General features: G+C 54.4%; 1 protein-coding gene across 1 annotated transcript in view; it reads right to left on the minus strand.

The window, feature by feature from the left end:
• The window catches only part of PTPRN2 (protein tyrosine phosphatase receptor type N2), a 719,533-nt gene that overhangs the window by 50,942 nt on the left and 653,917 nt on the right, over nucleotides 1-14,674 (minus strand). Inside the window, exon 13 of the mRNA XM_017861671.1 lies at nucleotides 6,190-6,384. Within this exon, the coding sequence (XP_017717160.1) occupies nucleotides 6,190-6,384 (195 nt within the window). The remainder of the gene's footprint in view (nucleotides 1-6,189; nucleotides 6,385-14,674) is intronic.

Genomic DNA, 14,674 nt, shown 5'->3' on the forward strand with positions numbered 1-14,674 from the left:
TGAACTCGGGGGGTTGGACCCATTCACCGTCCACCGAACTCAGTGGGTTGGACCCATTCACCGTCCACCGAACTCGGTGGATCAGATCCATCCAGCATGCACCGAACTTGGTGGGTTGGACCCATTCACTGTGAACTTGGTGGACACGTAAATGGCTCTCAAAGGAGCTCCCCAGGCCCACAGGAGTGAGGCTGGGAAGTCTCGGGTCTTTAGAGCCATCTACTCTGGCACCTGGACACTCCTCCTCTCCTGGCTCTGCCTCTCACCCCAGCTCCCCCATCCCCTGCTGGTTTAATGCAGTCTCTGGTCACGGGGCTCCGTGCCTGGTCCTGTGTGGCGTGAAGGCTTCCCAAACCTGAGCAGGGGCTCTCCATCACAGCAGGGCACACCCCCACCCGCCATGCTGGGAAGGGGGCTATGTGCCCCTCCATGTGCAGGTCCTGCCTATGCCAGGCAGCCTCAACGGTGAGAAACAGCTGCCCTGCAAAAATAGGCTCCTCCAAATGTGAGCCATGAAGCCGGCATCGTTCAGACAGCAGCAACAGCCTGCTCTGCCTGTGAATGCAGGTCCCACAAAACTGGCGTGTTTGCCCTGTGATCTGGTTTACTCATCAGGCCTCACCAGCACCCAAGCCACAGTGAGAATGGCCAGCCCAGCTGCACGGCCCCAGAGTGAAATTCTCGGTGGCCCAGTGCCCTTCATCCTAGGAGAGTGGCCATCTGCACCTGTCAACCATGTGGGAACAACGGAACAGAACCTTCCAGAAATACAGAGCACTGGGTCTGAAGGTGGAGGCCTTGGGACCAGGGGAGTGCCTGCCAAGTCCCCTGCACTGGTGGCGTGGGGTGCAGGGGACCCTGGCCCCTTTCTGCTGCAGCTAGTGACTCGTAGCCTTGGGCAGGAACACCCAGCATGGTTTCACGAGGCCCTCTTGGTTCAGTGACTTATTGCTAAGAACAAAGAAGCCTGGAGCCTAACAGGATCGAACAATGAGAGAGAGAGATCTCTCAAGGAGCACAGGCAGAGACACGATGGGCCCAGGGAAGACTGCAGGCAGGTACTAGGTCCAAGGGTCAGAGGCCGTGAGCCGTGCGGGTCTGAGGAGGTCACAGCTTGTGCCGGCATCTGTCCATCACCAGCACAGACACGCATCACGCTTCCCGCGCTGGGAGTTCAGAAACCCCACAGGCAAGTCTGCAGAAGGTGCAGCGCGGCCCTGCAAGCTGGCAACACTCCCTTCCTCCTCAGCGAAATCCATGAACTTCCCTGTCTTCTGTGATCACGGGAAATCTTTGGTCACTTCCTGCAAGGCTGTAACTTTTCGTTTTTCATGTCTCCATCACTGTGCTCGGTTTCAATGCCGTCATCTGTAAAATGGGTCTATTCACAGCTCCTGTGCTGTCAGTGCCTTAGGACAGTGGTGCTCCTGTCAGCACCACACCTTCCAAGGACGAGCGAACTCACAGTCCATATGCTCATCTTCAACACTCATGAGGATGGATTTTTAAAAGCACTGACTCAGCACGGCTTTCCCAAATTTAAGTTCTATATTCTGTAAGTGGAATGGGGAAGTGTGAAGCCATCTTTTTTCTTAACATTCCCACTCTCCAAAGAATGTTCTCTAGCCTTTAAAGGCGGACACGGTGGCTCCCAGCCCACTGAGGTGTAATTAGTCACATCGGGATGGTGACACTCTTCTCCACCTCCTCACTCAGAGCCAGCCAGGCAGAAATGTCGCCCTTCTGAAAGCAAAGGGATAGGGAAACACATCTTGAAAACACTCGATGATTCTTTACCTTACAAAAGATGCGACAGGATTTCTTGAGAAGCCACGTCCCTGAAGATGATTAACATGAAGCCACCTTGACAACCGTCCTCTGAAGTCGTCTTCGTCACATCCTTGCTTTTCAGAGTCCCGAGCCTTGCTCTGAGTGAGCATCTCCGTGTCGCCTTTCGGCCGTTTCCAGAGAAATGTACTGGTTTTTCCCTCCTGCCTCTCCCTCCTCCCAGCGCTCCGTTCACCCGCAGGTGAGCCTCGACTCAGCTTCTTCCAGACAGTCCAAGGCAGGGGCACGGCCCCCTCCTCCGGCCTGCACCTTCCCTGTGCCTGGGAGGCCCATTTTCCAGGAACAGGTGACGTTCTGGGCTGGGTTTTCCCTGCAGATAAGGCCCTTTCTCCTTAGTTATCAGAAGAAAACTGGAATTTTTTAAAGGACCTTTCTAAGAAAATGAAGGCAAAGCAACACAAAAACCAGAATCAAAGCCCAGAGACAGGGATTGGGCAGGGCATAGAGAATGCAGGTCCAGAGACCCAAACCCCAGCAAGCAAAGGCCCTGCCGGGCTCTGTTCCTTCAGCACAACCCCTTCCTCTGCAGCCCAATGCACCTGTGGCACAAGACGTGTAAGGTCTCAGGATGGGCGGCATCTCAGACGCTCACCCGGTTTTATCCTCATGGGAACCCCAGGGGAAAGGCACCGCCATCCAGCCTGTCTCACAGGGGAGAAGACAGAGGCTGGAGGTCTCTCCTGGGACACGGCACCTGCCACAGCAAAGCGTCTCAGCTCTGACGCCTGGTTGACACAGCCCAGAATCTGTGCTCCATGTCTAGACCTGACCACTTGGTGTCACGGCAGAGTGGGGGACCCAGCGGCTGCCCCGAGGACCTGCCCGCCCCGCCCCTTCCCATCAGGCTCTCATGCGGCCCCTTCCCTGGGGGTCCCTGAGACGTGTGCTCTCCCTCTTGTTCCACCTGCTGGGACACCTTGACCAGGTAACTAAGTCCCTCCCTGCAGTCCTGAGACACCAGCCTCTTCCTGGTGATATCCAGTGGCTCCACAGCCCCACGGGTCCCACCATCGGGGCAGGCACCTGTGGCCTCCTGTCTCCCAGGGAGGCCTTATTCTCTCGCGTGAGGGACGCAGCCTGGCCCGTCTCCTTTACAAGAGCTTTGTGTGCTCACCTCTCTAGAGGGAGTGCTCATTTCTAGAGTTCTGTTACTCCAGGTCTCCAGCGTGGAATCCCAGCCTCTGTGCAGAAAGCAGCAGCATGAGCGCCAGTGGGTGGAGTGTCCCAGGGCAGGAGGGGGCTCTCGGAGCCTGGGGGCCCTTCCTGTGGGGCCATAGCCAGGCCAGCCCTGCCTGAGGGTCTGGGCTCTGGGGCAGTGTGCAGCCTCCACTCTCCCACATGTGTCCTTTGTCATAGAAAGGCTCCGCTCTTGGTGCTGAGCCTGCTCCGCAGACGGCGCGGCCAGTCCCTCCCACCTGCTGGGGCTCCTCATGCCCAGCCTGGCCTCTGGACATCATCAACCGTTGCTGTTTACTTCACTGGGTCGTGAGTTCAGATGCCACGTTTTGTCCAACGTGCCCTGGGAGCGGCTGCACGTCAGGAACAGCCGGTCCTCGGATTCGCTGGGACTCTGTATGGCTTATCTGACCGTCCTGCCATCCTCAGGTGAGGGGCTGTGGGGTCACCGTGTTGGCGTCTGACGGAAACGAGCCTTTGCACACAGAGGGCTGGGCTTCTGGATCACCACAGAACTGGTTGTCTTGTAGCTGTGATGAGTCGGAAGGTTGGCAACTCTGGTGCGTTCCTGTGGCACCAGCCTGCGAGTGCTTTCTACAGCTTGCGTGTGCCAGGGAGGGTGGTGGCCAGTGCCCCTGAGATTGGCTGTAGTTTCCGAGCCACCCATGTGAGTCCTGGGAAGAGGTCTACCTGGGGCTCACCTGTGGTGCAAGTCAAGTCTGTGCCTCTCTGCTCCTGTACCAGGGACATGCCCACCAGGAGACCCCATGTAGCTGAGAGGGCGAGGGACGCACTTGTAAAGTTAGCTCAGAGGAAGGAAAACCAGAACTGCTGGGTGAGAGAAGACGCCAGAGTCCGAGGCCCATGCCTGGCTCACTTGGTTGCTGGACTCCACACAATGCCCGCCGCTCCCCACACCCACCCCGACTCCGCAGGATGCCCGCCGCTCCCCACACCCACCCCGACTCCGCAGGATACCCGCCGCTCCCCACACCCACTCCGACTCCCACCAGCACCTGCTGGCATTGTGGAGTCAGGGAAATATCCCGGTAACATTCACTTTCAAAACATCTTCCTCATTGGTTGATGAGGAAGATCCAGTTTCCCTGGGTTTACAGTCTGTACGCACAGAGTCTAAGTCAGCCGGACTCATACTTGGCCTGAGTGTGTTTCTCGTTTTGGCCCTGCAGCTGTGGGCCGTGGTGAGGCACGTTGACAAACAGGCCCATGACACGGTCTGTGGCCCTCGATGACCCCCCAACAGGGTGCCTGGAGTCAGGCTTTGCAGGGTTTCCACCAGGTGGAGACTGAGTGTCCTTGCGGTTCAGGCATTCCAGCAGAAATGAACCCTCATGTTTGCTTTCAGATCTGCCATGACATATGTGAATGCTAAACGCAATTCTCTGAGAAATACAGTATTTTCAGGTACCAATCGGGCTTGAGATATCATCAAATTGTTACTCAAGACACCTTGAAATGTGGAAATATGAGAACACAATGGGAGCTCGCTAAGCGGCTCTCCTCTTGGCTAACCTGTCAGATGAATGTCTTTGGCTGATGTGTTTGACCCCAATACGAAACCTTATCACAAATAGGAACTCCTGGTCTCTGCTCCTTTTCTAAAAGGGACAAATGTCAAAACAGCCTCAGAAAAGTCAGATCTAAAGTAACAAAACCACAATCCACCAAGGGAGGAAGTTCCGCCAAAGTGGATGACAGGGTTGCCGAGTGAACTCCACGAGCCACGAGCTGTCTGTTCAGGGTGTGAACATATCGCGTTCACTCTCTGTCCCCACCAAGCCTGCAGGGAGAGCACTTCCGGCGGGTGGTCTGGCTTCGTGGGCTCAACCCAGGGAGTGACGGGAAAGGATGTGCCCTGCTCAGCTCACTGACCGGGAAAGCCAGGCTTCCTGACTGTTGCTTCACCTCATTTTAAGTTATCCAGGGAGAAGTCTGCTGCGTTCCTCAGTTTCCCCAAACGTCTGGTCCAAGTGGGTCTAGAACTGAGTGTTTCCCACCCGCCATCAGAGCTGTCTGTCCCTGCAGTGTCAGCTGGGCCGGGAGGCCTCCAGCCTTGATCTCCAAGCTCTGCAATGAGGCTTTTTAGTGAAAACATGGTTTTCTGACTCTTTGTGGTCCAGATCCACCCGTCTATACTATTACTAACTCATTAGGCAAAAATAGTTTTTAGAAAAGTAAGCTTTTAACATCAACTTACAGGGTCCATCCTGAGACCTGGGAACTTAACAGTATGGTGAAGAATGTTTCCCTGATCAGTAAGTGCAGCCGCTGCTTCGGTCAAGCAGCGAAACAGGCTCTGCCCTTTTACCCCAGAGACTCCGTCTCCAGTGTGGGAAACAGCACAGCCAGGCACGGTCACCCACCGGGATGACGCCTGCAGCCCGGAGACCCAGGAGGCAGCCAGCAGGATGTGCTAAGCTATCGACAGCTCTCCTACTAACACCTGGATATTTGTTATGTATGGAGTGGCAATGCACGGCCACTCCACATGTGATCACTCCAGCGAGGACCCTGGAAAAGGCCGCTGAAGCCACATCACCGTGACCTCCTATGCTGGCGCCACCACGAAGGCTCCTGCGAAGAGCTGAGCACCCAGCCCACACCTCCTCCCGCCTCGCTGTCATAGCGGCCCGCACCTCCTCCCGCCTCGCTGTCATAGCGGCCCGCACCTCCTCCCGCCTCGCTGTCATAGCGGCCCGCACCTCCTCCCGCCTCGCTGTCATAGGGGTGACATTTATTTACCCAAACGATGCTTGCTGGTCTTGAGTGCCAAGGAGACAGCCACTGCCTCCGAGTCAGAGACCCAAAACGGCAGCGCACATGGTAGGCGCTAACAGACGTGTATTCCACTGAAAACTAAATAGTGGGTGCTCACTCTTACGTACCAGGGAGAGTGCGTGGGGGCTGCACGTTCCAGGCAGAAGCATAGCAAAGATCTCAAGAAGTAAATACTCTTGTTTATCTAAATTAAGAAGACTCCCTGCAGACAGTGCCCTGCCTGCCTGTCAGCCTCTGCAGCGGGCAGGGTGCAGCCATCATGGCCCCGTTCCCGAGGGTCAGCGGGCACAGACGCTGGGTGTTGCAGGGGCCGAGGAAGGAGGGCCCTGGTGCTGGTGCAGCAGGGAGTGCAAAGGCGGGGCTTACCAGGATCATGTGGCCAGTGGAGATGTCCATGTTGGACTGCACGGGCTCCTCGGACCAGGATGAGGCGCTGCTGCGTGCAGAGGGGCTGGGCATCGGCCCGTCGCTGAACTGGGACGAGACACTGCTGATGCGGGATGTGTGTGGGCCCTCGGGTCGGTCTGGTGGCCGCGTGGCCATACGCTGGCGGCACAGCTCCTGCGGGACGAGGGAGGCACAGCAGGGGGTTAGTGGCACTGGGGACACCCAGCAGGACGAGGGCATGGCACCCAAATGGCACCAACCCCTTCTCGTACTAAGATCCAAGGTTCAGGCAGGCAAGAGTTTACCCCCGGGCGGGCCAGTGCAACATGATGGTCAATGCACTCCAAAGGACGCTCCCAGCACAGCACCCCGAGAAGGCTTCAGGCTTGTGCAGGAGAGGAGATACAGGCCTTGCTCTCAAAATCTGAGAATACAAACACATATCACAAACACACATGCACACACACATACACACATCACACACACCAGACACATACACCACATACACACCCCACATCACAGACACACATGCCACACACACACACCACACATCACAGACACATACACATACACCACACGCACACCACACACATCACAGACACACCCCACACACACCACACAAACACACCACAGACACACACACACTGCACACACACCACACAAACACACACTCCTATAGATTCAAGAAAGCATGCACTGCATCCTCCTCTATCATCAATATGGAATATTCTGGAATAAAGCCACAGTAGCCTTCGTTGGGTGGCTTCTCATTCTATTAGAATATAAGCCACAGGGGAGGCCAGGGGGGTTTTGCACTGGGACTGAGATACAGAAAATGGTACCACAATCGAACTGTTTGCAGAAAAAAAAATCTCATTCTGACGTTTCTTTCTCTCTCCAGAGCAATGTCCAAGAGCCCAGGCAAGAGAAGGCAAACGGAGCCGCACAGGAGACGGAAGGCATGGGGGCGCGAAAGAGGCCCATGCTGCTGTGTAGACACCAAAGCAGAAGTGCCCGGATTTAAAGAAACTCTCAACAGTACACCCCAAGACAGCTTCCGTGGGATCACTGCAGAGTCTTCGACCCTCCTTCCCCAGGCAGTGCTCAGCCACACACGCGTTGGGCACCCGGAGCACCTGCCCGGCCGTGCGGAACCTGCCTGCAGCCAGGACACAGCCACACAGCCTCAGGTGCTCAGGACACACCAGGACCCTGCTGCTGCCGCTCACCTTCGGGGTGCAGCCTGCGTGCCCCCGACGTCTGACCAACAATGTTGTTTTGAAACTGTTCTAACCACTGTGTTAGGATATCCCATCCTTTTGCCTGGTGAAACTATACCTGTACCGAGTCTGCAAAACGAAATGATACCCAGAAAAAGTTTGTAAGAGAACTGGAGCTCAACAGAAGAGGTAAAATGCATTCATGGGAAAAGAAAGGCTCCAGGGAGCCTTGTGGGCTGCTGCTGCCTTGGTTTCATTTTGGTGGCGTCCGGGGGAGGCCGAGCCACCCACTCGCATCCCCCAGCGGTGTGCGTCAAAGGCCTTGCACTCCCCAGGGCAACCGCCAAAGCTCAGGAAACACTCCCCGTGTTCATCCTCCTTTCACCCCGGGCTGCCGGCTTCCTTGGCTTTAAAGATTTCTGCCAAGCCCGCCGACACCACACCATCTAGAAAACATTTCCCCCCACCTGGCTCTCTGGGATGAGCAATTCATGTTCCCGGGCTCTCTGCTTCGGGCTCATAGCGAGATACAGGTGCTGTGGCAAGGGGCCCTGCGGCCCCCACTCTCCATGAACCTGCAGCCCCTGTAAGAGCAGCTGGGGACAGGGAGAATGACCATGGGGACAGGAAGGATGACTGTGGGGACGGGGAGGATGACCGCGGGGACGGCGGGGGGGGTGACCGCGGGGACAGGGGGAGGGTGGCTGCAGGAATAGGGGGGATGACCGCGGGGACCTGGGCAGAGATGCACAGGGGAAGGTGGACTTTACCAAGGGCCTCTGGTGAGGGTCAGGGGTCTCTAACAAAAGGGAGAGTTCCAGTTCCTTCTTTCCCATACATCTTCAAGTACTTGTTAGTTTATAGACCGTTTTAAAATAGTGAGTGTGTTTAAAAAAATCCACCCAAGTTTTCTCAGAATCTCAAAAATAAACAAACAAAAAACCACAAAGGATATTTATTTATTTATTTATTTATTTATTTATTTATTTTATTGTTTTTGATACAGAGCCTCACTCTGTCTCCCAGGCTGGAGTGGAGAGGCACGATCTCAGCTCACTGCAACCTCCACCTTCTGGGTTCAAGTGATTCTCCTGCCTCACCCTCTTGATTAGCTGGGATAACAGGTGCCTGCCACCACGCCTGGCTAATTTTTATATTTTTAGTAGAGATGGGGTTTCACCATATTGGCCAGGCTGGTCGCAAACTCCTGACCTGAGGTGATCTGCCTGACAAGGGATAATTTTAATAAGGTAGATGATACCAGTAACCAACCCGAGTACACCTCTCACGTATGTCTCAATTGTGCACATGAAGTTTGCTTGACGTGGGGGAAAAGCACACTGAAAAATGTTTCTGAAGTAACTTCTATGTCTTCACACAATTTCTCCAGAAAAATAACATCCAACCAAAGCATGAGAACAGCTGTGGCTCAGGAAACCCAGAGGGTCTGAGAATGTGACCCTCTGGGGAAGAGGATTTGAAACACTGGAGATTTACTCACATAAAAATAAAAAATCAAGCTAGTTCCATGCCCATCCTGTGACTTGCCACCCATGGGAGAGCCACAGTGAGGTCTGAGCTCTGTTCTTTCCTGAGTGCACGGAGGGCGAAGCCACCAAGAGTCCCCACAGTCCAGGACTGGGGTCCCTGCTCCACCACAAACTTCCGTTTTTATTTTATTTCTTTTTCTCCCCAAGTCAACACTAGCAAACAACCACAAGCTTGTCACGTGTCCTTGGGAAAACGTCTTAAGGTCTCTAAGCCTACGGTTTTCACTTTATAAATAGAGGTAATCCTATCGTTACTGCGAAGACTAAAGCGGTTTCCTGCACAGTCAGTGCTCAGCATGGAGGCGGCTACAGAGAAAGCCTCAAGCAGTAGTGAGGAAGAGAGAAGTATTAGTGAATAAAAGTTAAGGCCATTGTTTCAGCCAGAGCCAAACTCTTGATGGCTTGTCAAGTGTAAAGATATTTCTGAAGAAGTTACAGAATTTATTTATTTATTTATTTTTCAGACGGTCTGGCTCTATCGCCCAGGCTGGAGTGCAGTGATGTAATCTCAGCTCACTGCAACCTCCGCCTCGCAGGTTCAAGCGATTCTGCTGCCTTAGCCTCCTGAGTAGCTGGAATTACAGGCGTGCACCACCACACCCGGCTAATTTTTGTATTTTTAGTAGAGACAGGGTTTCACCACATTGGCCAGATTGGTCTTGAACTCCTGACCTCAGGTGATCCACCCGCCTTGGCCTCGCAAAGTGCTGGGATTACAGGCGTGAACCACCGAGCCAGGCCAAAATTGCAGAATTTAAAGCTGGACAAGCCGACATCACCTCCTCCGGGGGGTGGCTCAGTGCCGGGTGGCTCAGTGCCGGGTGGCTCAGTGCCGGGTGGCTCAGTGTCGGTGCACAGTAAGGGAGACCCAGGGCTCGGTGCCGCTCAGTGGGGATCTGCAGCTCTCATCAGCGGTCTCACGTCACTGCACAGCACAAGGTCTTCTTGAAGGTTTTAACTTTTTCAAAGGAGGGAAACTGCGATAAAGATCCAAGAAAAATGTCCCTGGCAGAGAGGAAGCCCCTGAAAGCTTGGCCCAGAAGGTTGGAGACACGTGGCAGCAGCTCTTCGCCTGTGCAGGAGAAGACGCTGTTGCGGGAGAGGGGCGTCCCCACAGCAAAGCAACGCATGGCCGGGGACGCTGCCCTTGGATGAAGGCCCTCTCCCTGCCGGCTTCTGCCTACGAATGGGAGTGGGTGCTCTCGCCAGGTGCTGCTCTGCTCTGAACTGACCGCTACCAAGTTTCTATGCAGCAAGTGGCTCAGGCAAACATCTGAGCAGTGATAAGGCCGGCAATGGCCTGCAGGGAGGAACGGGGTGGTGGGGAAGCCGGGTCCTGGGTGGAGGAGGTTGCTGGGGCTGAAGCCCCCTCATGCTGCCCCTGAGCCTGGGGGCAGGTAAGAGACACGTCCTACTTCCCTGGACACTACGATGGGCAGGATGCGGCTCCCCGGAGGCACCAGCCATGTTTCCCTCAAGTCACCAGTGCAGGTTTTTCTGAAGGCTCCGGGGGAACCCGCCACTTAGGAGAGTCTCTGCACCTCCACAAAGCTGTCCCAAGACACAGGCAACTGGGCCACCATGGTGTCATGATGGACGCCTCCTAGAAACCAGGACTCAGAAAACATGTATGTCTTCAGAGGAACAGGATGAGAACTGCAAAAACAGACCTCACTTTGGTTCTTTTCCTTGATGCCCAGGGCAATCACTGATTCATCCATTCATAGCGCCTGCAGTCGGAGGGCCTGATTTTGAATCTGGGCTTCAGGTCTTACTGACTGTGTGACCTTGGGGAAACCCTAATCTCTGTGTGCCTCAGTTTCCCCATCTGTGAAGTTGTGATAACAGTACCGACTTCACCGTTGGGAGGATTAAATAAGAAAACATGCTTAGATTGAGGCTTTGGGCCTGTGCCTGGCACACACCAGGTGATTATTTGCTGTTCCTACTACGATGATTATTAGTTTATTCAAAATCGGGTTTGCTATGGTCCCTTGCTGAGTCAGCACTGCACAGGGTGCCAGGAATACCAGGCTGAGCCAGGCTGGGTCAGACTCGCCAGGTCCTGACCCCTGAGCACCCCCAGGCCACCCGGAGCTGGACACGAGTGACCACAAGAAGCGACGGAAATGACAGCGACAGCACGTGTTGGGTGTTCGTGGGAAGGCGTGCTGTGGGGCAAGGAGGAGGGGACTCTCCCTGAACTTGAGGTCAAAGAAGGCTTCAGGCAGGAGAGGCTCAGGCCCCAAGTCTAGGCCGCAGTGGCACTTGCAGAGACAGGGAGAGGAGAGCAGGCACCGGGCCTGGAGGTGTGGAAGAGCTTCCACGGGGCGAGCAAGGAGGAGGAGGAGGAGAGAAGGGGCCGCCACTCCCTACGGCCTCCTGGTTGGGCAGTGCTGCTGGCAGAGGGCTCTGAATCTGCACCACGACCGCTCTCAGAATGTACTTTTCCACGGCGAGCCTCCGTTTTGGACATGGGATGTACCTGATGTCTACAAGCTGGAAGTAGCACTGTCAACTGTGTGCTACTTGTGCATGCAGGGTCTGAAGGGAAGGCATTGCATCCACCGCCCACCTGACCTTACGGCTCAGCCACATCTAAGCAGCACGGTTCAGTCAGAAGTTCGCACCTCATTCAATCCAGCTGTTGCTAAGTCAGTATGGCTGTCGTGGGGCCGACTGGAGGGTGTGCTGCCTCACGCTACATCTCAGGACATCCACAAAGCACTGCTTTTGCCACATTTTGCTTGGCTGCAAGGCCACTTTCTGGAGCCCGAGCTCCACCACCGACCACAGCCCAGGCTGGGAAGAAGTTACCTGGGCAGCGGCGATTCCCTACAGGTATGGCACGGGTGGTACGGGGCGAGCAACGCATCAGCCCCGCGCGGAGGTCACCGAACAAGGGCTGTACACGTGGAAACCATGATGACATCAAGCTGACAGGTTAAACCCCAGAGCCCCAGCGGCACTGGCTGTCGGTTGTCCTGCACGTGCCCCCCAGAAGACATGGCTGCAGGCCCAACTCCTGGTGTCTCCCTTGGCGATAAACACAAGAAAGCCACATCTATCTACTGAAGACAGAAACAGAAATTCCTCACAAGGGAGCTGGAAATGTGCCAGTCCGCTGCCCTCACGGGAAACAGGGTCGGGCCAGCCCCCACCAAGGATGGGGGCTGGGGCGTTTGGCTGCCGCCTCTCCTGCTCACTGTGGCCTGCCCTGCCAGCATCCCTTCCCCTTGCTGTGCAGACCCTTTCCGGGCTACCTGCCAGAGCTCCTCACAGTGGGGACCGGCCCCTCCCTCTCCACCCTTTCCTGGACACTCTTGGGAATCTCCAGATGTGGGGGAAGCCGGGAAGGAGCCTGGATTCTGCCTCGTGGCTTGCTGGGGAAAGCTCTGAGGGGCATCCCATGTGGTCTCATTCACTGGTCCTTTAGGCTGATTATAGTTTCCAAATTCATAATGGAAATTCTATAGTCTGTCCATTCTCGGTCCTTTACCTTAAAATTTAAAAATTTTGTAAGGAAAAACACACTTCTTACTAGAATGGAATAAAAAATGTAGAATGCTACTTGACTTAGTAATGGTCCAGCCAGGGCCAAGGAGACAAACCTCACGGCATTTGAAATCACTCTAGGTAATAATTTGGGACATTTCCACCCTGCATGAGGTGACTAACCCTCCAAGTAAGCCTGCCAGCACGGGCTCACTGAAGATAGCACTGCTAGCTGTTTTCCCCTCCTAAGACTAGAAAGTGACTGGCCACAGCGGTGGAGGGGGCCACACTCCTCACTCTTCATTGAAAGGTAGCACCTGAAAATGCGGTCACATCCACGGTGCTCAATGGAAGCGTGAGCTTGCTGACCGCTGAGGCGATGGCCGACGGGGTAGCATGGCACACACACTTCTTTCAAACCTCAGTTGAAGTTTACAGCATCAGCTGCCATCACACCAGAACTGCCATCAGACAAGAGCAGCCACTGCCTATGCTGCCTACGTTCATCATCAGACTTCTGTGGGGGCCGAGGCACAGAGCGGGGACTCCTGTCAGCCAGCGACAGAAATGGCCATCGCCACTGCCAACACTCTAAGTGCAGTGAGTTTAAAATACAGAGCTGTAGTCGGGCACGGTGGCTCACGCCTGTAATCCCAGCACTTTGGGAAGCCGAGGTGGGAGGATCCCTTGAGCCCAGGAGTTTGAGACCAGCCTGGGCAACATAGTGAGGCCCCATCTCTAAAAATAAAAATTAGCTAGGTGTGGTGGCACGCACCTGTACTCCCAGCTACTTGAGAGGCTGAGGCAGGAGGATCCCTTGAGCTCAGGAGGGTGAGGCTGCTGTGAGCTATGATCACACCAACGCACTCCAACTCTGGTGACAGAGCAAGACCCTGTCCCCCGACGCCCCCAAAAATACAGAGCTATGATCTCAGGAGCATTTTATTTGAGCAAAAGGTAATTTATAAAAGCAAAATCAACAACACGAGCCTCCTCTGAGAGAAAGCTGGAGGCCAGCCCCATCATGTTTTGAAATTTCCCTAATTCATAATCCTCAGTGAACACAAAGGGTGTATCCTCACCCAGAACAAAACTCTCCTGGTCAGACAGTGAACACCCCAGAGCGAGGCCTGTAGGCCACACGTGTCTGCTGAAGGTGTTAACCGGCAGTGGTGCCCACACAGGAAGCCCGAGACCTGCCCCTCCACAGCACCCACTTGCAGGGGTCCAAGGGCCTCCCCCGCACAGCCCGGCCTGGGGGCACTGACACGTTTTTGGCAAACAGATCTTGGCCGGACAGAAGGTCCAATCCTTCCAGCCACTTCACTCAAAGAAAAATCTTCTATTTAAGATCCAGACTCAGCCTGACAATGGTGAAGACGGCTCTGTTTATGATCTGGGACGACGCGCCTTCAGCCACAGCGGCCCAGTGTGTGCAGCTTGGCGACCTTGAGTTTGTAAAGACGAGTAAGACCTTGTGGCATTCGCATGACTCAATAACCAACAGGTAATTAATTATGAACAAAGTAGAAAGGTTGATGTAACCACCTAACTCTTTTGATTGTAGATTTAGCCATGAGGTCGGCGGCACCAGTGAATTCCCTCCCTGCTCGGTGAGGAGCTGGACAGAGGCTCCATCCCACTGAGGGCTGGGCGTGGGCCTACCTGGCCCTGAAGGCACCCATGGGGCCACTCCCACCAGGGTGTGGATGAGGCCTGTTTTCTTTTCTTAATTCATACTCTTTAGCAGCAAAGAAACAACAATGTATACGTGAACTAAAAAAAGAAGGACTATAAATCATGCTGCTATAAAGACACATGCACACGTATGTTTATTGTGGCACTATTCACAATAGTAAAGACTTGGAACCAACCCAAATGTCCATCAATGATAGACTGGATTAAGAAAATGTGGCACATATACACCATGGAATACTATGCAGCCATAAAAAAGGATGAGTTAATGTCCTTTGTAGGGACATGGATGAAGCTGGAAACCATGATTCTCAGCAAACTAACACAAGGAAAGAAAACCAAACACTGCATGTTCTCACTCACAGGTGGGAATTGAACAATGAGATCACTTGGACACAGGGCGGGGACCACCACACACCAGGGCCTGTCAGGGGCTGGGGGGCTGGGAGAAGGATAGCCTTAGGAGAAACACCTAATATAAATGACGAGTTAATAGGTGCAGCA

Source organism: Rhinopithecus bieti, unplaced genomic scaffold, assembly GCF_001698545.2.
Source record: "Rhinopithecus bieti isolate Rb0 unplaced genomic scaffold, ASM169854v2 scaffold_60909, whole genome shotgun sequence".
In the NCBI taxonomy this organism is placed as follows: Eukaryota; Metazoa; Chordata; class Mammalia; order Primates; family Cercopithecidae; genus Rhinopithecus; species Rhinopithecus bieti.